Genomic DNA, 23870 nt, shown 5'->3' with positions numbered 1-23870 from the left:
CAGAATTATCCTCTATTCTGTCTCCATTTTCTCTGCTCTTGTCTGGGCTGACGTAGCTGATGGTGCGGTACCCTTATGAAAGAGTCCTACGGTGAGAGGTACATATAAGAAGTGCAGGTAGAGTTAGAAAAATTCGCAGGGCCACAAACACATTACGGAAGATGGACTGTAGACTATTTTATTAGCCCGAAAATGATCATGGTTCTATTTATATTACATTATTCATGTGGACTCTGCTGGGATGCTATTTTAGCGGTCGGTAGATCTTTTTTAACTGCAGTTCAAAGGTAACTCATGAGGTGAATATATATGAAGCCAGGGAGCAGTTTTTCTTTAGGATTGAGAGGAGATGCAGGAAGATAATAAACAGACAGGACAGAAAACATAGTCAAATAAAAACAAGTTCGTTTTTGTACCTGCTGGTTGCAACAAACACCATTGAAGGTAATCAGAAGTGAGGAACAGAAAATTCAATGATTCTTCCAATGTTTGGAGCAGCAGGAACTCTGACCCCGGCTTTCCACAGGAGCCGTCAGCAGCACGTTACTGCAGCAGCACGTCATAGCTGCTGATAGGAACCGCTGTGGTCAACAGAACCTTTTCCACCGGAGCCGTCAGCAGCGCGAGTCGGCCGCATCTCAGGAGCAGCATGTCGCGGCCTTTACGCGCCGGTTCTATTTTCCACGCACGACGCCTCTGAAACGGGTCAATTTCGACATTTTTGGGGAAGGAAAGACAGGAAATCGGACGCGGAAATGGAGAGAAGCTCCCGAGATTTTCAGAATAAAGAACGTACTGCCTTCCGGTTGCTTTACTTTTAAAATAAGTTACTGAATGTGCGTCCCCGTGAGAAGTTATCACATAGCTAGCGGTCTCCTTTGTTTTTCAGGTCCGTATTGGCGATTATAAAATGGGCAGAACATAAAACACAAACCATGTTGTAATCTTCTCCTGCTTGTTGTGTTTACTGATTAAGTCACTCGTGTGACTTCGTGCTCGGTCGGTGACAGCTGCTCCCCTGCTGCTTCGCGTCTCGTGGGAAGGGCCAAGCAGCAGCTTACGCGAGCAAGACGTGCTGCTGCAGTAACGTGCTGCTGACGGCTCCTGTGGAAACCCGGGGTTAAGAGGCTGCAGGCGCATCAGTGAGTTTGTGTTCGCTGCGCAGGGGGAGGGGGGAGAGGGCTAAAGCAGGAACAGTAAAGATGCAAAAACTACCGTTGTTAAAAGAAATGTGTGTTAACTTAGAAAATGTGGGCACAATTTTAATTACTTGTCAACATTTTTCTCCAGCGTTAAGACTGCTGCACACACACACACACAAAAAAAAGACGGCTGCTTGCATGGGCCCCCTTGTGGCTGTGGGCCCCTGGGCCTGTGCCCAGTTTGCACATATTATAATCCGGCCTTGTGGAGCATGGTCGCTGACAACTATGGGGTGTATCTCAGTGTCTAAAATGTCTGCCAGCAATGAGCTGCTGACTAGAAAATAACCCAAACGTGAATGCGAGTGATGGACGTGTGAGAAAAAAGTATACTCTCTCGGGTTAGGATGAAGAGATCGCCATGCATCACAAAGCCCATAATCACTCATGTACTGTTTAACTATGTTAGTGGATTGCCAATTGCGCCAAGTCCCTACTGTGTTGAACCCATCTGTTAAAGTATCCATCCAAAAATTAAAATCGCCTCCAAGTATAAGTGGACAGTGTTCGGAGAGTACAGAGAAAAAAATTGTCAGTTTTCAATGCTTTGGGTGTGAGAATGTGTTGATTTTACAACATATGTATAAACTCAAAGTAAAATAATTGTAGACATGCCAGAGTATTAGCTAAGATATATGTAACTCCTAATTTCTTTGAACAAGTTGTAACAAAGAAAACTTTTGTTTGTCGACGTCATCATGACGAATCGACTAAATGGGGCAGCACTAATTTAGATAGAACCAGGATCTTTTTTTGTTGGGTAGAGGGCTTCCAGGTGAGTGTCACCTTTTCGGGTGACCCGAGCTCCCCCAACATTTGAACCCTGGTAACAACCAACGATATATGTGGGAAAACCATGAAGATTAAAAAGGCTGCCCAAACATTCACATCCCACTGTATGTCTATGGAGCAAACCATACCAGTGCGGGACCCGGACCCAACCCCGACGCTACCCAGCCCAGACCAGACCTGGCCGATGTGGAAACGGCATAAACTACAGGTGTTATCGAGGTAAAAGTTAGCCTGACTGCTGAGACGCCGCATGCCTGCCCCATCACTGGGCTTCGCTAAATACAGCTGCATGTTGAGAAAGTAAACAACTTGTAAGAGAAACACAGCTACTTTTAAATATATTCATAAAATAAACAGCTTGTTAATCACTGTACTTCCTAAATAAGTGAAAGTGAAACCTAAAGGACAAATTCAATGTGTTTCTCATTTTAAAGTGACAAAGTGTAGTTTTGACTGTTAATCTCTGTAAATATCAATCAAAATATTGTTAAAAGTGTATTAAATGATGCCCAGTTGTTGAAAAATATTGGTGGCTTTGTAACAAATGACCATAAAAATCAGGTCTAAAATGCATGGAAGCTGGTCAAAGGCCAGAACCCAATACTCGCACTGCGCCCTGCGGTCTTCAGCAAAGTGCACTTGGGGAAAGTGCGCAGTGGGGTTCGAGTGCATAGTGCACAAGTGTGCAAATAATTGCAGAATTGAGACCGGGAGCATTGCGTCATCGATCGCAATGCATGCCGGGATGCTGGTCGCTGTAAAACTTGTTTCAAAAACCTTTATTAACAACTTTCAAACAAACAACAAACCATTTATTTGAAATTAATTTTTTTTTTTTTTTTAATCTTTTATTTTCATTTATTGACATTAAAATAAAAATACAATCAGAACTAAATTGCTGCAAGCCAAAATGAAAAAGGGGACAGAAAGAAGAAAAACTTATGTTGTCTGCCCCTTTTAACTAAAATAGCATTAATACAAATGAAATAATCATATGACTCTTAAGGAAATTGAACAATATAGTTCCTGGACTTGTTGGCCGACAAAATCTCAACCCATGAATTTGAGAAAAAAATAGAAAAAGAAAACAAGTTACACAGAAAGAAGCATTAAGTTACAGATCTATATACATACATATATACACATACAAGCACATACTAGGTTAATATTTAGTTCCTTTAATCCCCCCCACCCCTCTCCCCTCACACATTTATGTAACGGATCTATATAAGTTAATTGTTTTATTTTTTATCTCTTTTTTGAAAGTCAATATTGTTTTTGCATTCTTGAGTTCAGTATTCAATTTATTCCACAATTTAACTCCATATATGGAGACACAATGTTCCTTTACGAGTATCCGATGTCTAGGTATATTAAATAATTCATGTCCCTTTAAATCATATTTGCTATGTCTTTTTGAAAATCGTTTAATTAATCCTGCAGGTACGTTCCTTTTGTTTGCATTATACATAAATTTTAAAATATTGTAGTCCACCAGATCATAGAATTTTAGTGTTTTTAATTTAATAAATAATGGATTGGACGGATCTCTGTAGTTGCTCCTTGTGATTATTCTTATTGCTTTTTTCTGTAAGATGTAAATGGAATTTGTGTAAGTTTTATATGTTGTTCCCCCGATTTCAATGCAGTAGTTCAGGTATGGTACGATCAGTGAGTTATATAACAAATATAATGAATTATTATCAAGCAACCCTTTTGCTCTATGTAACAGTGCAATCGTTTTAGATATTTTAGTTTTGACACTGTTTATATGTAGTTTCCATGACAGTTTTTCATCAATGATGACTCCCAGATACTTGACTTCTTGAACTCTTTTAATATTAATCTCATCTATATTTAATAAAATTTCATCATTTGAATTTGTATTACTAAATATCATAAAACAGGATTTATCACTGTTTAATGATAGTTTGTTTCCATCAAACCATAGTTTAATTTTTTTCATCTCTGCTTGTATCACTTCTATCATCTGCTCAACATTATCTCCTGAATAGTAAAAAGTTGTATCATCTGCAAATAAGGTGCATTTTAATATATTGGATGCCTCAACAATGTCATTTATATAAATGATAAATAGTTTAGGGCCCAATACCGACCCTTGTGGTACACCACAAGTAATGTTATTTATATGTGATTTTGTGTTGTTTATTTGAACATATTGCTGCCTATCGGTAAGATAACTTGTTATCCATTTTAGGGCCATCCCTTTGATGCCATATTTACAAAGTTTTTTAATAAGAATTGTATGATCCACTGTATCGAATGCTTTTTTTAAATCAATAAAGATACTTATGAGATGATTTTTTTTGTCAAGGGCTTCCGATATTTCTTCTGTTAATTCCATTAATGCCATGGAAGTTGAATGATTTGTTCTAAAACCATACTGCATGTCATTTAATATATCTTCATTGATCAGGAATCGGTCCAACCTGGCAATATATAATTTTTCTAATATTTTTGAGAATTGTGACAATAAAGATATTGGTCTGTAGTTGGAAAAGATATGTTTGTCTCCACTTTTATGAAGTGGTATGACTTTTGCAATTTTCATCCTGTTAGGAAATGTCCCTGTTGCAAAAGATAAATTACATATGTAAGTCAATGGATGAATAATACTTTCTATTATATTTTTTATTAATGTTATGTCTAAACCGTCACAGTCAGTACTTCTTTTATTGATGCATTTATTGATAATATTTCTTATTTCATCACTAGTTACTGGACTTAAATATATACTGTTTTCATTGCTTTTGATATTCTCACCTATACTATAATTTGTTCTTTTTGGAATGCTTTTTGCCAGGTCAGGTCCCACATTAGTAAAAAAATTGTTAAATTCATTTACTATTTTACTGGTTTCACTAATTTCAGACTGTCCATTTTCAAAATAATTTGGAACAGTTGAAGCTATTTGATTTCTTTTTATGACATTATTTATTATTCCCCAAGTTGCTCTAATATTATTTTTGTTTTCTTCTAATAAATTGCTATAATATTCCTTTTTTTGTCTTTTGATTATAGAAACTAATTTATTCTTATATTTTTTGTATTTCCTTTCTGCTTCACTTGTTCTTAGTTTTAAAAAACATCTATATAATGTATTTTTTTTCTTACAGGCGTTCAGCAGCCCTTTTGTCATCCATGGTTTGTTCATCCTCCCTCTTTGTGTTTGAGTTTTTGTTTTACAGTTTTTGTCATATTGACTACATAATATTCCTATAAAAGAATTGTAAGCCATGTTTACATCATCAACATATACTTCTTCCCAGTTTTGTTGTTCCAGATCTCTTTTTAGTGCGTCTATAGCGTTTTGTGACCTGTCCCTTATAAGTTTTTCCATTTTTTGTTGATTTTTGATCTGGTGATTTTTATAGACTGTGAAAATTGGCAGATGATCACTGATATCAGTCATCACTATTCCACTTCTCTCTATCCCTTCTGAAGCATTAGTAAATATATTATCTATAATTGTTGAGCTACGCGCGTCAATTCTTGTTGGTTTGGTTATCAGTGGAAACAGACCCAGTAGATACATTGAATTTATGAAGTCGTTTGCTGTCTTTGAATTGTTTACATTTTCCAGGTCAACATTAAAGTCCCCACAGACAAATACATCCTTGTTACAGATTCCACTCAACATCTCAGTACTTGTATTTGTACATGTTTCTACACAAGATCCAGGTGCTCTATAGATACAACTTATTATTATGTTTTTTGTCTTTTCAGAGATTATTTCAATAGTGATCATTTCCAGTACATCTTGGATGGCTGTTGACATGTTATGAATGACTTTACTTTTTAAATTGTGACATACATACAGTGCAACACCACCTCCTCTTTTATTATTCCGATTCATAAAGTACATTTCATACCCCTCTATTTGTACCTCCTCCTCATCTCCTTCTTTTAACCATGTTTCTGTTATAGCAATGATTTGAAATGGTTTTTTATTTTGTGTTAAATAATCCAATATTTTAGAGTAATTGCAATACAAACTTCTACTATTGAAGTGAATGATCGAGAGTGTTCCTTCTGTCAAAACTGAATCCCTTAGTTCTTGTTCACTAAAATATTCACATTTATTATTCATATGTGTGTACAAATTATTTTCTAGTTCCTTTCCAGGGTCATATATCTTGTATTCTAGTTCCTCATGAGTATTTGTTGTTATGTCCATATGCTTGTGTTGTGGTTTACTTGTATCTTATTTATGTGATGTTATATGAGATTTTACTTGATTCTACATCCCTCTTCCAACTTTCACTGTTAATTAAATTTTTCCAGTTCTCCCAGCTCCTTTATTATCCTAGCCTGTGATCCTTCTTGTTCTCTGATCCATACACTCCCGTTCCTTGTCCATGTAGCTACAATTTTTTTCTGCTTTTTTAGCATCCGTGCCTCTCTAGCTATTGTCCCATTTTTTTTGGTTAAATGTTCATTTATGTACACATTGGTGCCTCTAAGCTTGTTTGCTTGTAACAGAATGCTGTTTCTTTGTTTTCTGCTGGTGAACCTTACAATAATAGTTGATTTAGCTTTCTCAAATTTTTTTGGCAGTGCATGACATATTGAAATAGCATCTCTTTGAATAGTTATGTTCTTGCTGTGCAGAAAAGTAACAACTTGCTGCTCTAGTGTCTCAAGTTCTTTGTCTGAAGCCTCTTCTGCTGAGTCATGATTTGCTACTGCTTTTGCGTAGCTTCTGTGTCGGGTTTCTAGTCCCATTATCACCAAATCCTCTCGTCTTGTATATTGTTCAAGTTCATCAACTCTTTGCTCCAAGGCTGAAATCTTCTTATCTTTTTCAGTTAACAGTATTTTAAGCTCCTTCACCTCCTCCATCAGTCTCAATAATCGATCCTGCTGCGATGTTACTTTTGACAGTTCACCTGACATAAAGTTCAGAGATCGTTTGATCTCCTCCAGGTCTTCTGTGGCCATTTCTTTACCTCGTCCACCGGCTCTTCCTCCTGGCATCTCTTCCTCTCACCTGCAACCGTCGTCCTCTGGTTCCGTGCTCACCGCGACGCGATGAATGTTGTTGGGCCTGGCTCAGCAGGACCCCGCCGGAGTCGGTGTTGTTAGGCCCCGTCGGCGGAACTGGGCTGGGCCGATGGAACCGCGTCAGGCCCGGTACCGCTGGGCCGGGCCGGTAGAACCACGTCAGGCTCGGTGCGCTGGGCTGGGCCAGCGTAACCACGCTGGGTTCGGCGCTGCCGGGCCAGGCGGATCGAACCACGCCGGGCCCGGTGCCACTGGGTAGGGCCGGTAGAACCACGTCAAGCTCGGTGCCGCTGGGCTGGGCCGGCGTTACCACGCCGGGTATGGCGCTGCCGTGCCAGGCGGATGGAACCACGCCAGGCCAGGTGCCACTGGGTCGGGCCGGTAGAACCACGTCAGGCTCGGAGCCGCTGGGCTGGGCCGGGTTCGGCGATGTAAATCTATGTTATTTGTCCATCCATCCATCAATTTTCACCCGCTTATCCGGAGTCTGGTCGCGGGGGCAGTAGCTCACCATTTTACTTCATTGCTGCTTTGTCTAAAACATTCAGAGCATCAACTAATCGTCCTAAAATGAACTAATTTCATTGGAAAATACATATTTTCAGAAAAGGAACTTGAGCCTTTTCTCCCGCAGCAATGACTTGTGGGTAATTCCCTTGCCCGAGGTCCACATCGTTGCAGACTTGGGTGAAGTGAGATTAAGGGTGCAATGGGGGCGTGGTCAACTTCAGCACTTGAGAGTCGGGACACCCTACACACTCGCACCCCTGGCCGGGAACGTGCAAATGAAGGGCGCAAGGGTGCTGGTGCGAGTGTTGAGATTGGGCCTAAGTCTCTGGGCGACACCATATAAGACGCCATGTTTCCTTCTACGGGAGCTCTTGAGGAAAAAATACATTTACTGATTTCTAACAAACGGTTACAAACTTTCACCATGCACAAAAGTTGTTTTACACGTTTACCTCTTCACTCATTGCCAGTGATGAAAGGGAGTCTGATGTGCTCGATAGTTTGCGGAAGTTTGCACTCCCCGGGGCTTTTTGACCCTAATGGACATCTGTTGGTAAGGTCTTACTCCAACACAAAAATACCGTTTGCTTGCAACGATTTACGCATCTACTGCCCCATATCGCCAGGAACAACACACACTGTCTGTCATGGTCTGCGTCTGCGTCTTCATGTGTCTCCTGATGTTTCTCCATCCCTCTCTAGATTCCCTTCTGTGTCTCATAGCGCCCTCATGTGTCCTTTGTCTGCGTCTCATTTATGTGTCTTCTGTTTGTAGGCCTTCATATCATTCCCTCAGGTCCGGTGTTCATTTAGCCCCCTCCAGTTGTAGCTCCAGCCTCTTGTTCCCCAGCTCAGTATGTGTGTATTAGTGTGTGTGTGTGTATGTGTGTGTGAGTTTATGTGTGTGTCAGTGTGTGTATGTGTGTGTGAGCCCTTCCCTCTGTCTTTAGGTTTAGGTTTATTTGCCCTCCTCTGTTTCTGTTTTCCCATTTAGATAATTATATTCACCTGTCTTCCCTCCAGCCCACACTCCACACACCTGCTGCCATTTTCCCTAATTACCTCCCTCTGTGTTTATAAGCCTTGTCTTGTCACTCTGTGGTTGTTGGTTCATTGTCTTGGTCAGCGTTGTTTTGTCTCTAGTCTCAGTCTTTAGGTCTCTGCTCAGAAGGTGAGCTTTTGGATTTGGCCTTAGTTTAGTTATTGGGTTTTTGCCTTTGCCCTTTGGATTTTTGGTTCTCCTCCTAAATAAAGGATTTTTACTTTTCAACCGCTCCTGCCTGTGTGTTCTGGATTTCCTGCACCTTGGGTCCAAACCTCCTGCTCTCAGCGTGACACTGTCACTTTAATGCGTTGCTGAAATTTCATTTTTCCTTCTTATTTGAATGCTTGCCAATAAGGTAACAAATCAGAACTTGGTATTGGCAGATACTTAAAATCAAATGTCCTGGAATCGGATCAGGAACAACAAAATGTGATCGGAACATCCCTAGTGCTATCTTATTGTTGCATGAATTAGCATTTTGTGTCTCTGTCCAGAACTCCCACTTCATTTTGTCAGGAAAGATGAGAGTTCTGAGTGACCAGCAGCTCTGGAACCAGGAGAGGACCTCCAGTTTGGACCAGGAACAACCAGAACCTTTACAAGAGGGACCAGAACCTCCACAAATCCAAGTGGAGCAGGAAGAGCTAGAACCTTTGCAGATTCTAGGACAAGAGGAGCTCTGCATCAGTCAGGATGAAGAGCGTTTTGTAAAGAAGGAGGAGACGGTGCCCTTTCTTAATGAGCCAAAACCAAACAGCCACCAACTCCTTTCTTCGGTGTTTTCTGAGGCTGAGATCAGAGCTGCTGCTCCTGCAGTGTCAACAGGCGATGGGTGGATGTTTCTATCTCTCACAGTAAGAATTTTTGGAGTGAATCATTTTAGACAGATAATTCCTAACACTCAAACTTTGGTCCTGTCTAGAACTTCCAAAGCATCATGTCTGGGGAAAAGGTAGGTTCTGACTGAGCAGCAGCTCTCTAACCAGGAAACAACATCCAGATCGGACCAGAAGGAACCAGAATCTCCGCTGATTCAAGAGGAACAGCAGGAACTCTGCATCTGTCAGCATGAAGAGCATTTCATTCTGAAGCAGGAAAAGGTTACCATGGTAACCTCTCCTGAAGAAACAAACTGTTGAACCAGAAACAAACAGGAACAAACCATTGTGTCAGAGTTTTTCTGAAGCTGAGTGCCAAAATCATGATGGACGTGGGAATGAAAACAACAAAGATCTGACACGAAATAAAAAATGTCAACAAACCAAAGATCACAGAGATGGCCAAAAACTAAAAAGGTAGGAAAAGTCGGAGTTTTTGAGACAATTAAACAAAAGCGTGTGTTCGAGATGAGCCAGTTCTGCGAAGATTAGATCACCTTGATCGGCGAGCAGTGCATGTCGGTTAGATTTGTGTCCGACTTGCTCTGACGTCATGCATACGTAGGCAGCGATAACCTCGTGAGATCAAGGCGGCCGCAAATTTTGGAGCAAGGTGCTGCAGTTGCTCTCCACCGGCTGCTAAACCTAGAGGATGACGGGAAACGCCTGGCTCTCACCCGATCTAAGATCTGATTGGTTCATATTTTGATCTAAACATCCGGTGGTAGAACATGAAATATTAGTTGGTCACATGTATTCTGTAAGTCATGTTATGTTGATGATGACAACAATATAGGCCATAAAGAGAAATGTGATTTGTGTTCTTTTGTCACGTTTTCTATGAACATACTGAAGCTACAGCTGATAACCTTTACTTATTATTACAGTCATGTCTTCATATACAATATATGATATCCACAAGCACGTGAGGATGTGTTTCGGTTGCCAACAGGCACCAGAATTAAAATAAATAATTAAACACGTATGAACTCTGACGCGATATCTTCATCCATCGTCACCCGCGAGCTACACTTGTCGGGAAATCTGTCCGACCTGAACGCCGGCTTCCTGCTGCATCTGTCTGCTCTCGTCTGTTGTCCAGGCGAGGCGCTGCTCAACTCGGACACGCCCGTTGTTGTATGTGCTCGATCCACCCAGTCCGGGTTCCCTTATTACAGCGGCGGGCTACCCCTAAGTCCGGGCAGGCTGAAGCTCTGTCCCTGGACCAAACTTTTGAAGCGGGGGGGGGGGGGTGTTTGCTGCATTTTTGTCGTGAAAAAATAACGTTTCAACCAAGCACTGTATGCTTTTTATATTTTAAAAGAGAACCAAATAATGTACTCGAGTAAGAGTAAAGTCACTTCAGAATAAAATGAATCAAGTAGAAAAATGAAGTAAAGAGTATATTGTGAAAACATTCCTGATGTAGTAATTGTTTGATTATTGTAATCAGAAATGCCAAAATCTAAAATGATGTGACATTGTGAGCGTCCTGTCACAACATACCGATTGATCATGCGCCCTGGCTACTTAGCCAAGGGGATGTTTCTTTAGCTGACTGGTTAGAGCGCATGACTCTCAACCAGGAGTCTAGGGATCGAATCCCGCCCGGGCCCTCGTTTATCCACCTTGCCACAATAAGATGCATGAAGTTTGAGTCTCTAGTTAGTATCTCCTTCACCTGAGTCATCTTTCCTGCCTAAACCTAACTGAAGGATCTAGCTCCTTCACCACCAAACACACCATCTGTGCTCATGTGGAGTCCACATTGTCTGCATCCACCACTGAGCTCCCAGCATGTCCTCTTGGTTTGAGGACTCATTTCAAATGCAGTAAACTGATATGAAAACCAGGCCTTTAGGCAAAGACCAGTTAAATGTCTTTATATTTCAATTAAACTCTATTTGCTACATCATAGCAGCTTCATGTAGTCCGAGGAGCTCCCCTTTCTTTTTTGTTTGGCTCAAGAGAAGTTCCGGTAAACACTCCAGGTCGGTAGGTGGTGCTGATGCACCTCGAGTTGTTTGCTAACCGCCATAAAACCGAAAAGAAGACGACTACAGCACTGCGCATGCGCCCTCACCCGTTCCTCTCCGAGCTGCAGGAGAAAAGCCTGGTAGGGTTCTTGTTGATTTAAATGTATATTTTTGTTTCTGCAGACGATGTGAGCGCAACAAGGTGCAACCTTACGGGTTAGTCTGAGTTTGAGACACGGTGAGACTAACTTAAACTCTGAATGGATGTTTACAAACCTTAGAGCAGAGTCGTGTTTACTAGATTTGTTCACTCCGTGGTTCACTACGGTCAGCCATGGCTTTTCATACCGTGAGCTGTGGCAGAGACGGCGGTTAGCTGTACTCCGTGGACTCGCTCCTGGAAGCAGTAGGTCACAACAAACACAACATATTAATGGCTTTTATTCATTTACCAAAAGTCAATTCTCAATTTTGTTCGTTAGCTCGACGAAGAGTTTTAGAGTTTAGTTTTAGTTTGAAAACAGCAGCGACACTCCGCCTCTCTGAGCTTCAGTTTCATGTTTAAATGCGGATTATAAACTACACACCTGTTTTTATTTTTGTTAACAGCCCAAGTTAAACCGTCCGGAGTTGCACTAAAAACAATAAACTACATTTTTAGACCATTAGCTGAATGATGTTTCAACATCAAATACCTCCAAAGATTTTTGAGGACAATCAAGGAACAGTAGCATTGGCAAAGAACCCTGTAAACAGGCAGAGGTGTGAACGTATGGATATTAAATATCATAAGATCAACAGTCAAAGCTGGTAATTTGATTTTGGAATATTGTTTGACTTGTCTGATGGTTGCAGATGTCATGACAAAGCCAGCAACAAAGGCAAAGCTATGCAAGTTCAAAAAATATATGTTTGGAGTGTAAATATGTAATGGAAACTAACATTGTATTTTCTTTTCTTTATGCCTCTTTGAAACTTCCTAATGATTTCTTTTAAAGCAAATATGCACAAATCTGTGCTAAGCTTAGACTTGAACCCAAACTGGTTATCTGTACAGTATAGGGCTGTCGCGGTAACCGCAAAAATGAAATATCGCGATATGAAGAAGCCCACCGCGCTGCATCATGGGCCACCGCGATTACTGAACTTGATTCAACTCAATGATGCATGTTGAGAAGGATGGCTGCACTGGTATCAAAACGAAACGTTACTTCGCTCCTTTGGGAGCGCTTTGGTTTTCAGTACGTCAGCTGCTGCGCAGCCAGAGTCCTTGGCCGAGACGGAGCTGCCACCAGCGGCAAAAAAAAAAAAATAATAATAAACGCTCGGAGACCTCCTGACGTCCCGGACAAGCACTGCTTCTGCAACCGTCCCGAAGAGAGTTTGAGCCGAGCTGGAGCTCACTCGCTACCTGCAGGAGGAATGCATCCACCCTTAAGAACCCCCCTGACACGGTGGAGCAACAACCGGGAGAGATTCCCTTTGCTCGCCAGTCGCACGCAAGTACGTGTGCGTTAGTGCAACGAGCGCACCATCCGAGAGGGTTTTCAGTGTTGCTGCAAATGTTGCCACCCCTCTCAGATCCTCTCTCAAACCGTATATGGTTAACATGCTGGTTTTCCTTGTGGGTAACAAGGACGTGACCGAGCTATAAATCACCGTCATTCGTGTGTGTGAAAGTGAAATGATAGTGCCCCGCGCCCGGTACATGTAATTTTTTATGCTTGATTTTAAACAACTAAACAAAATGGGGACTTGTTTCTTATTTGTTAGATGCTGCAGCCAAATTTGCATTTAAAAGTTTAACCTTCTCCTGAATTTTGTTGTTTTTAAGTTCAGTCGGACTCCGACTGTCGGAGAAACAAACGTTACTGCGATCTGTGTTGTTACTGCCCTTTGATCTGCATTCAGTAAAGTGTTATAAAAGAAGGCACGGCAATTTTTAACCTTTTTTAAATCTGTGAACATTATGTTTAGATAGTACTGCAATAAAAAAAAGTGCTGCAATAATATCACACACCGCAATATTAAGCCACCCTGAATCACCGCAGGGGGAATTCCTCAACCGCGACAGCCCTAGTACAGTAGATAAAATCCTTTAGTCTACTTAGTAGCACTTTTTCCATAACCTTGGATACAATGCTTGCCAATGCAATGGGTCCATGCTACCTGCTCGACCTGCTTTGTCTTTTATGACAGGGACCAGAATAATAGACTTAAGTGCATCAGGCAGAATGCCATGTATCAAACAACTAGTAAAACAGATGGCCAGTAGAGGTAATAATCTAAAGCTGGTATATTTCAGATGTTCCGTGTATATTCCATCCAGTCCACAAGATTTACTGTCTGGAAGCTCAATCACTGCTTGACGAACATCACAAGCTGTAACACTAATGGACTCAGTGCTGTTTATCACTGTTACATTCATTTGTTCACTACAAATGCAGTTAAATAGAGCATCATAATCAGTGTCCGGAATTAACACTCGACAAATGCGAGCAAATTGCTCCATTTGGCTAGTAAATTTTTGAGCTCTACCTGCCACCTGGCGAGTAAATGTTTACACCAAATTAGTTATGTTTATCAGTCATCTTCCATGGATTTCTGATACTCCTCCCGCCTGCATGCAACGTACACAAACATACGCGAAACGTGAATGCCGCATCCCAACATCATTTCCACCTATTCTATTCAATCAGTTTATCAAGTTAGCAGTTAGCTTCGTGTTAAAACTAGTGGTGGGCTCCTTGTTTTCATCACACCTAACGGTCAAACAAAGATCAGAATAAGTTCACAAGCAGTAAACAACTAGCAATCATTAAGAAGCAAACATAATATGGTGGTAATTCATGGTGTTGTGCTAATTAATAAGTAGGCTAATTAAATTAAATTGTACAAGTTAGTTCTAACCAAGTAATTTGATTGGACAAGAGACATTCCTTGAGTGCTGATATTGGAGCACAACAACACTGGGACCTTTTACAGACAATATCAGGCGTTCTAATGTTATGTTGTGTTATTTTTGTGTTGCCTGGCAACAGCTTTCTAGTTGGAACTATTTGTGTTGGCGGAGCTAAATAAATGATTGAATAAACTAACAAATTATAATCTTATGTCGCTTATTATTGTTAAATAAGAAAATTAGCTCTTAGAACTGTTGTATAAAAACAATATCACATGAGAGGGAGTGCTGTTGTGCCAAATATCAGCACTGGTGTGATTATGTATTAATAATAATAATCACACAAATGCATATATTCAACACAACAGCACTCCCTCTCGCGTGTTAACCTCTCGGTTGATTATGACATTTAAAAGGACATAGCCTACCTAAAGCAAAGGAGTGAAGTTCCCAGCTGGCATCGATGAGGTGTGCAGTAACACCGAGGTAGTTATCATTACTGACAGAGGTCCAGTGGTCCCCAGTCAGTGCTACACAAGTTGCCTCCACCAACTTCTCATCTTTCGCGGCTTTTTCTGTTGGATGCTGGTCATGTATTTTCCTCACGATTGTTCGCCTCGCAGGTAGTTTGTAGGATGAGTCACCCGTGGCCGCCTGGAGAACAAGCTCGAGCCCATCATCTTCGACCACGTTGATGGGTCGGCAGCTCGTGGCAATCCACTGAGCAAGGAGATTAGTGAGCTTACTTGATAGAGCTGCACTGATGGGCTTGCCTCGGTTGCACTCAAACATAGTAGTTTGACGAAAACTCTAACCCCTGCGCAACACTTGGTCCAGCATCTTCCAAATTAGGTAAGGGATGCTTTGCGTTTAGGTGGTACTTGAGACCGGAAGAACTTCTACAGTAAACAAATTCCGCATTGCACAAGGTGCAAACAACTTTAGTCTTGTCAAGGTTTCCATTGGGAAGCTTCTTAAAAATAAATTTTCCCTGGAGCAAACCCAGCAGCTTCATAGGTGCATCCATGTCGGCGCGTCACGTTTGAAGATTCCTCTGGCGTTAAAGATGTTCTCTTTCACGCGTAGACATCCGCGCGGTATATGTCGATGATCCGCGCCGAGTATACATCTGCGCCAACCAGGTATCCATCCGCGCAATGGGAAAGTCATCAAGCTTAGTATAGATGACCCAGATCCCAACCCAACTTTGAGAATATATTAACGGCGTCTTTTTTTATTGCACGATAAGAGTCTGGCTTTGCCGCAGCACGTTAACGCCGATAACGGCCCACCCCTAGTTAAAACCAAAACTAGCTGTGAAATGTGGCGGTTTTTAACTGGAGTCAGCCAGCCTTCCAAAAGAAAACTCGTCGAACTGGAAGAAAAACCACCAGGACCAGTGGCAACCAGAAGATTTTGTGAAAAGTGGCGAACTGGAGTTGGCGGAGTCGTGAGACAATGGCTACATTATGATGGCCAAGTAGCGTTGCTGCCTTTCACAGACAACTGTCCCTCGGCATTCTTCAAATATCCAAAAAATGCCCATACTTCTGACTTTGTTTTCTTTGAGGGATAATAAATGTCCCGAGTGCTGCCGTCTCTGGCCATTATTTCAGCTTTAGCTTAAAGAAAGTTTTGGTCGTAAACAAAGTGCGCATGTGCCGCCGGCAACTTCAGCAGATGATACGGTGGCTAGTAAGGGTCACCGCGCCTACACCGCAGCCACGGTAATCCACCGAGATAATATATATTTTTTTAAACACAAGACGGTTATTATTATTGTCAACTTTTTTACCGGGATTTACTGCTACACCGGTTACCGTGACAACCCTAGCCCTGACACACTTTCAGATATTCTCATGGTGCAGCTGTGTTCTCCAGAGATCAAGGACCAGGACCCAAATGAGGCTGTAATGCTTTGGCACAAAGACGGTGTCAGAAGCAGGAGGCCAGACTTCATGGACAGAGAAAACAAGGAGTCTGACTAGATTTCAATGAAAGAGTTCATAAAAACATCTCTGAAAATTAAATAAATAAATAGTAAAAATGACAAGAGTTGTTTTTCTTATTAATTGATGTTTTAATTATTTTGTCACTTTGTTTGGAATCAACATAATATAGAATAACATACTTTAGGTAGATCTAAATCATTTATAATTTTGGCCGGTAAAAGATATGCTTGGCCGGTAGATTTTCATCATCTACCAGCCAACTTGGCCGGTGAGTAAAAAATGTAATTTCGGACCCTGATCATAATGCTGTTTCCAATGCTCAACAATATTGTCTGGTCCAGACATACCTTCAACACAGCGAGGCAAAACAGTTTTGTTGCTATTAAGAACTCGTATCTCTTTCCAAAAATCCTAGACATTTTTCGATAGTAGTTTCCCAGCCAAGGAATCAGACCTCATTGCTTGATCGCTCTTCTTAATGAACCTAATAGCATACTTATATCTAGCATGTGTAAGCTTTTTATTTTCATATAGGAGACCTTGTCTGGGTCTGCCCGCTTGGGCCCATTCCCTTGTTGCTACTTGGGCTTGCTCATGGAATCCAGCTACATACATGTTCCACCCGGGCAACTTAATATTAGAGCTGCCGACCACTTTATGAAGTGGCTTACCGCTTTCAATAAGAGCTCTGATTATTCAATCATAAAATGTGCAGATGTCCACTTTATGTTTCATATATGCACAATTTGGATCAGTACACCTAATGGCCTCATTGGGTAAAACAACATTTCTCAATAATTCTTCTGTCTTTATAGAGTATGATCTCAACTCACTTTTTGTAACATTAGACCAGTTCAAACTGCTTTGACACACTCCATCATTACCTACAAACACCTCGGGCAGACGCTCAACTTTGACTGAGAATGAAATCTGGATATGATCACTGACGGCCAGGTTATACAGAATATTCATTGAACTAAGAGACCCATGAGCATCTAAAACAATGATCTAGCCATGAAGTAGAATGCCAGGCTTCACTAATATATGTTTAACTGTCATGCGGCAGCATGAGCTTACTTGACATAATGCATTTGTGCTCTAAACAAAACTGAGCCAGATGTTTGCCAGATTTGGGATTCACATTAGAGATATCGGCATTCATATCGCCCACAACATATATACTAGTAAAATTGCAACTTTCCATAAAAGAGCTTAAAAAGCAAGCTCATTAAGATCACTCCTTCGTTCTGTCGGCATTCACAAGGTAAATATAAACATATGACCAGAAAATCCTTATTTCCAAAGGACAAATGTATTCCGATACACCAATCTACTCCCATTCTAATAATTTTGACGCAATTGTCCAAAGTTTTTTTCCACAGTATTGCGACACCCCCAGGTATCCTCCCTCTAACAATACTGCTGGAAAAATCTGTAGTAGATTCACCCACCCCAAAAAAGAAATTATTAAGAGTTCAGCTTTGAGAGGTCCTGCTGCACTAAAAATGTCTCTTGCAAACAGAGAATATCACAGTCAGTTAAAAGGTCATCAATGACCAGTCGATGAGCTTTATCTCCATCACTGTTTCCGAGCTGAAGCCCGCGACAGTTATAAGACAGAACTCGTAAGTCCATATGTTATCATTTTTCCACCGCAGAAGCTCCATTGTTGCCCTTTGTGTCATTCAGCTCAATTCGGTCATGCCCAACTCTCCTGGGCTCAAAATATCGCCGAACAAAAGCCCCTTCAGGCCAGAGATCCGGATTGTACATCTCCTTCACATCATTGCATTCAGCAGAAACTTTAAAGGAACTGAAATTTTTATAAACAGTTTCGATTTGTCAACATCGGGTGAGAATCTGGAAGCGAAAACACTCACCAGCTTGGTTGTAACCATTCTAATGTTGTTCACTACTCCCGTTCCAACAATGGACTTATGGGCCATTCCCATCTGTACCGGGTCGGCCCGGGCCGGGTAGCCCCAGTCGGCCCCAGCCTGACCCGGTTGATTCCACACATCCTTGCCTTAAGCCCATGTGGGCTGATTCTACCCACCAATCAGAGGCTTGCTCTAATGGAAGGTGTGAATTTGCTGTCAGCATTGGGTGTGTTGGCCCTGGTCGGCCTGAAGCAGACCCCCTCGAGAAGAGGGCTGAGAATGAGCCTTGGTTGGCCCCAGGGTCCGAAATTAACACTCGCCACTCGCCAAATGCGAGCAAATAGCTCCATTTGGCGAGTAAATTTTTGAGCTCTACCTGCCACCTGGCGAGTAAATGTTTGCACCAAATTAGTTATGTTTATCAGTCATCTTCCATGGATGTCTGATACTCCTCCCGTCTGCATGCAACTTACACAAACGTACGCGAAACGTGAACGCCGCATCCAACGTCATTTCCACCTATCCCATTCAATCAGTTTATCAAGTTAGCGGTTAGCTTCGTGTTAAAACTAGCGGTGAAATGTGGCGGTTTTTAACTGGAGTCAGCCAGCCTTCCAAATGAAAACTCGTCGAACTGGAAGAAAAACCACCAGGACCAGTGGCAACCAGAAGATTTTGTGAAAAGTGGCGAACTGGAGATGGCGGAGTCGTGAGACAATGGCTACATTATGATGGCCACGTAGCGTTGCTGCCTTTCACAGACAACTGTCCCTCGGCATTCTTCAAATATCCAAAAAATGCCCATACTTCCGACTTTGTCTTCTTTGAGGGATAATAAATGTCCCAAGTGCTGCCGTCTCTGGCCATTATTTCAGCTTTAGCTTAAAGAAAGTTTTGGTCGTAAACAAAGTGCGCATGTGCCGCCGGCAACTTCAGCAGATGATACGGTGGCTAGTAAGGGTCACCGCGCCTACACCGCAGCCACGGTAATCCACCGGGATAATACATATTTTAAAAACAAGACGGTTATTATTATTGTCAACTTTTTTACCGGGGTTTACCGCTACACCGGTTACCGTGACAACCCTAGCCCTGACACACTTTCAGATATTCTCATGGTGCAGCTGTGTTCTCCAGAGATCAAGGACTAGGACCCAAATGAGGCTGTAATGCTTTGGTTCAAAGATGGTGTCAGAGGCAGGAGGCCAGACTTCATGGACAGAGAAAACAAGGAGTCTGACTAGATTTCAATGAAAGAGTTCATAAAAACATCTCTTAAAATAAATAAATAAATAGTAAAAATGACAAAAGAGTTGTTTTCCTTATTAATTGATGTTTAAATTATTTTGTCACTCTGTTTGGAATCAACATAATATAGAATAACATACTTTAGGTAGATCTAAATCATTTATAATTTTGGCCGGTAAAAGATATGCTTGGCCGGTAGATTTTCATCATCTACCGGCCAACTTGGCCGGTGAGTAAAAAATTTAATTGCGGACCCTGGTTGGCCCGGAAAAATACCAGGCCACCCAGATATGTAAACAACCTACGCTACCCGCCCCGGGCCGACCCGGTACAGGTGGGAATGGCCCACAAGTCCCCGGAAACTTCGGCCTTGGCTGCCGCTGGGCGAGATCTACCCTTGCCAGCAACCAGACTCCACATTGGAGACTGTGGCCTATCCAAATTCAACTTTGTTGTAGATTCCACCAGTTCAGGATCACTATTCAACTGCATATCCCCAGTTGACACAAGAGGGTCCAGGCCACACACATTTTCCACCATGGTCACGTGAGACTCCTCCATAGTAGCAGCAGCAGCAACCTTATTAATTACATTAGCCGGTTCCCTTGCGGGGCTTTGTTCAGCAGTCTTGGTAGCTTCTGTAGCCTGACCAGCTGCAGCCTTTTGTTCCAAAGCACACACCCGGTCGCATATTTCCACTGCAGTTGTCTTTAGATATTGGCTGACATCACTCTGACTTTTTACTCCATCCTTAAGGGTTGCTACTTCAGTGCTCAGCTGCTCCATTCTCCTTAATAGACAAGATACATCCAAGCTGCTAAATGTCACCGGTGGCAGGTCCTCCAGGTTATAAGACACAAACCTTGGGACATTATTTACACACCCATTCAGCACTTTGAGACAAATCTTTAAGTTGTTAATATCTTTCTGAGCACCTTTATGTTGAATATTTCTCTGTGTGGTAGAACAGAGATCAAACAAGGTCTTTTTGGAGGCCTCAATCCACTCCGAATCAAAGGTGCTAGTTGCCAGCAGCACCATCTCCTCTTGGCTCATAATCTTCATTTTGGTGAAAAGGAAGCTCAATAGTTCATCCTCCACGACCACTTTACCCTCAGAAGTCTGGTAGATCTCAGGTTTCAGCCAAGAGTGCTTGCAGGTTGCCGTCTTATCCACAGTTTCAGCTTACATTTGCTAGATGGGGTCAATATTGTGACTTTGCTTAAAGTTTTAATTATTGACAATTTCTTTTGGTGTTTCGATTTTTGACCTTGGTTTCCTCGTTTTTGGTTTCGGTCAAGAATTTTTATTTAAGTACATCCCTAATTTTAATATTTCCTTGGACCATATCCATTTCTCCTTCTCAATCAGCCTAGTATTCATGTGCTCAGATCATAGAGGATGTACTATGCTAGCAAAATCAGATGGCAACAACTTCACTCTAGACACCCAATTGGAGGACAATATACCTCACATTACTGTGAGCTAGCTAGCTGGCTCAGGAAGGTTGGCCCAGGAGAAAGGGGTTGGACCTTTTTTGTATTGTGCTATTTCTAATAGTAGCTTGCTTGAACAGCATAAAAACACCTCATACAGCAACTTGAATGTTTTTGTGTATGTGCTGCCTGTAGGTGTTCACCAGACGGTGCTGACTTAAGAAACTGTCCTGGAGAACTGGGGTCTGCTTTGAAACGGAAGGACCTGGAGCCCCTCAACGTGACTGAGGTAGAGGGGTAGCAGCTTAATGAGATTGAGGCTTATGCCACCAAAATTTCATTCTCTACAATTTCTTGTCAGTTTCAGGAAGAAGGAAGGAAGAAAAGTTCTGTTGTCAAATTTTGATCAGCACCAGCCTAAAGACGGAGATCGTCCAACCAGCAGCGTCACTAATAAGATGAAATCAGCAAGGAATTCAGATCTAAATCTTTATAAAGATAAGTCCAACTCTTCAGATTCTGATGTCTGCAATGTTGAAGATGACCAGGATGGCAACAATTCTGACAGTCAGCTGAAGCTCTTGTCAGACTCTGAGTCAAAAACTAAAGATTGTAACAAAGACTGGAAGAAGAGCAGGTCTAAATCAGAGGCTGTCAAATCTTCGAGCTGCCCAGAATGTGATGAACAATTTCTCCATGAGCATTCTCTCCAGAAACACGTGATTGTGACAAGTCATTCAGGAAAAAGGTCTTCAGGCTGTTGTATTGATAAACATGTTAGTGTGAAGCAAAATGTAGACTCTTGCAGGGAAGTCCAGACAAAACTACAACCATTTAGGTGTGACAACTGTGGAAAGACTTTTAGCAGAAAATCACATTTAAATGAACACTTGAGAATCCACGCAGGACAGAAGCCTTTTGCTTGTGAGCTCTGTGGACAAAGATTTACCCGAAAGGGAAATTTAGACACACACATGAGAGTCCATACAGGACAGAAACCTTTTGCTTGTGAGATCTGTGAACAAAGATTTAGTGGAAAGTCGGGTTTAGACATACACATGAGAGTCCACACTGGACAGAAACCTTTTGCTTGTGAGATCTGTGAACAAAGATTTAGTGGAAAGTCAAGTTTAAACAGACACATGAGAGTCCACACAGGACAGAAGCCTTTTGCTTGTGAGCTTTGTGGACAGAAATTTCGTGTAAAAGGAAATTTAGAGAAACACATGAGAGTCCACACAGGACAGAAGCCTTTTGCTTGTGAGCTCTGTGAAAAAAGATTTATCCAAAAGGTAAATTTAGACACACACATGAGAGTCCACACTAAACAGAAGCCTTTTGCTTGTGAGCATTGTGGACAAAAATTTAGTGGAAAGTCAAGTTTAAACAGACACATGCGAAGCCACACAGGACAGAAGCCTTTTGCTTGTGAGCACTGTGGACAAAGATTTAACCAGAAGGGAAATTTAGACACTCACATGAAAGTCCACACAGGACAGAAGCCTTTTGCTTGTGAGATCTGTGAAAAAAGATTCATCCAAAAGGGAAATTTAGACACACACATGAGAGTCCACACAGGACAGAAGCCTTTTGCATGTGAACTCTGTGGACAAAAATTTAGTGTAAAGTCAAGTTTAAACAAACACATGGGAGTCCACACAGGACAGAAGCCTTTTGCGTGTGAACTCTGTGGACAAAAATTTAGTGTAAAGTCAAGTTTTAACAAACACATGAGAGTCCACACAGAACAAAAAGCATCTGTCTAACTCCAAGGATTCTTGTTGTTATCCTTGTGATTTTCTCATTTTTAACGTGTAGTTTGGCTTCTGAATGAACCAATATAAAAATAACTAGGGATGCACAGTTTTTGGACCGATAATGATATCCGATAATTATTATGCTGTTATGGCCGATAAATGGATATTTTATGTGTTAGCTTGTTGCTGCATGTGCATTTTTTAGATCTACTTATGGTATCATGCATGCCTTTGTGCCTTGGTGCCAAGTCCGCTTCACTGGTATGTTTTAAAGTTAACATCCCAATAATTCGTCACACACTGGTGAAATTCAACTCCGCATTTGACCTGAGATGCAGCTGGCTGCGCTCTGTAACTATTTGGTGGTTTAACCCCCCAATTCAACCCCTTAAGCCGAGTGTCAAGCAGGGAGGCATTGGGTCAGATTGTTAGTCTTTGCTATGACCCGACCGGGATTTGAACCCCAATCGCCAAGTCACAGGGAACCGAACGACAAGCTGGATTAAATCTGTTGCATGTTCCACCTGCTGCAACGGTTCCTTCAGAATAAAAGCTGAACCATCACGACCCTTCAGGGTCTCGCTGATGCCAATAAACTCGTGACCTGGGAGTTACTCAAGACTGGAAGGGTCAGCAACCGCTGCATATCTACAGGCGTCTGTTCCAAGAGGGTCCAAGCTGGACCCCCGACATTCCGGATCTAAACGGGGACTTCCGTTGGGGTACGTAGATGGCGTCTCAATGTGCGTTATTATCTCCAAACCAAAGCTTAGAGCGAAACACCCTTTCACTCCCACTCAGAACTAATTGTTTCTCCGGATCTGCTGGTTCTGAACATATTTCACACACACATCAACCTCTGTACATTTTATATCTCTTATCTTATTGTTTACTTTATTCATTTCTTAAATATGTATGTACGCATTATACACACACTCACATGCACACACGTAGAAAAATAAAAAAATAAAATACTTAGCACACACATTAGGAATGTATATACCTTAAATACTATATATATATTATTACTTAGATTAGCCATTTTTATATTTTGCTTGTTTTTACGTTATTGTATTTTGCATAACTGTTGCTGTGAAGCTCGCACACAAGAATTTCACTCACATGTACTGTACCAGTGTACCTGCACATGTGATGTGACAATAAAAGCGATTTGATTTGTCTTACTCCACCTTAGTTCATCATACACATAGTGTTTAAAGTTAGTCTTGTTTAATTTGTTTAGAAATAAATCTTTTAACTTCTTAAA

General features: G+C 41.6%; 1 protein-coding gene across 5 annotated transcripts; it reads left to right on the top strand.

The window, feature by feature from the left end:
- The first annotated feature begins 59 nt into the window (after positions 1-59).
- LOC107374199 (gastrula zinc finger protein XlCGF57.1) lies at positions 60-23870 on the top strand. 5 transcript variants are annotated; one of them, XM_070544329.1, is made up of 5 exons: positions 60-8929; positions 9069-9406; positions 9497-9869; positions 21042-21135; positions 21208-21361. In XM_070544329.1, the coding sequence occupies exons 1-3, from the start codon at positions 8915-8917 to the stop codon at positions 9528-9530; spliced, it is 387 nt and encodes a 128-aa protein (XP_070400430.1). In that variant the 5' UTR covers positions 60-8914; the 3' UTR covers positions 9531-9869; positions 21042-21135; positions 21208-21361. The 5 variants fall into 5 exon arrangements, with proteins under 5 accessions (XP_070400430.1, XP_070400428.1, XP_015797832.3 ...); XM_070544327.1 differs by having other exon boundaries at positions 7854-8929; positions 21208-23870; XM_015942346.3 differs by lacking the exons at positions 60-8929; positions 9069-9406; positions 9497-9869 and adding an exon at positions 11501-11568 and having other exon boundaries at positions 21208-23870.

This window comes from Nothobranchius furzeri, chromosome 14 (assembly GCF_043380555.1).
Source record: "Nothobranchius furzeri strain GRZ-AD chromosome 14, NfurGRZ-RIMD1, whole genome shotgun sequence".
NCBI lineage: Eukaryota > Metazoa > Chordata > Actinopteri > Cyprinodontiformes > Nothobranchiidae > Nothobranchius > Nothobranchius furzeri.
This window is presented reverse-complemented; position numbering and strand designations above follow the sequence as displayed.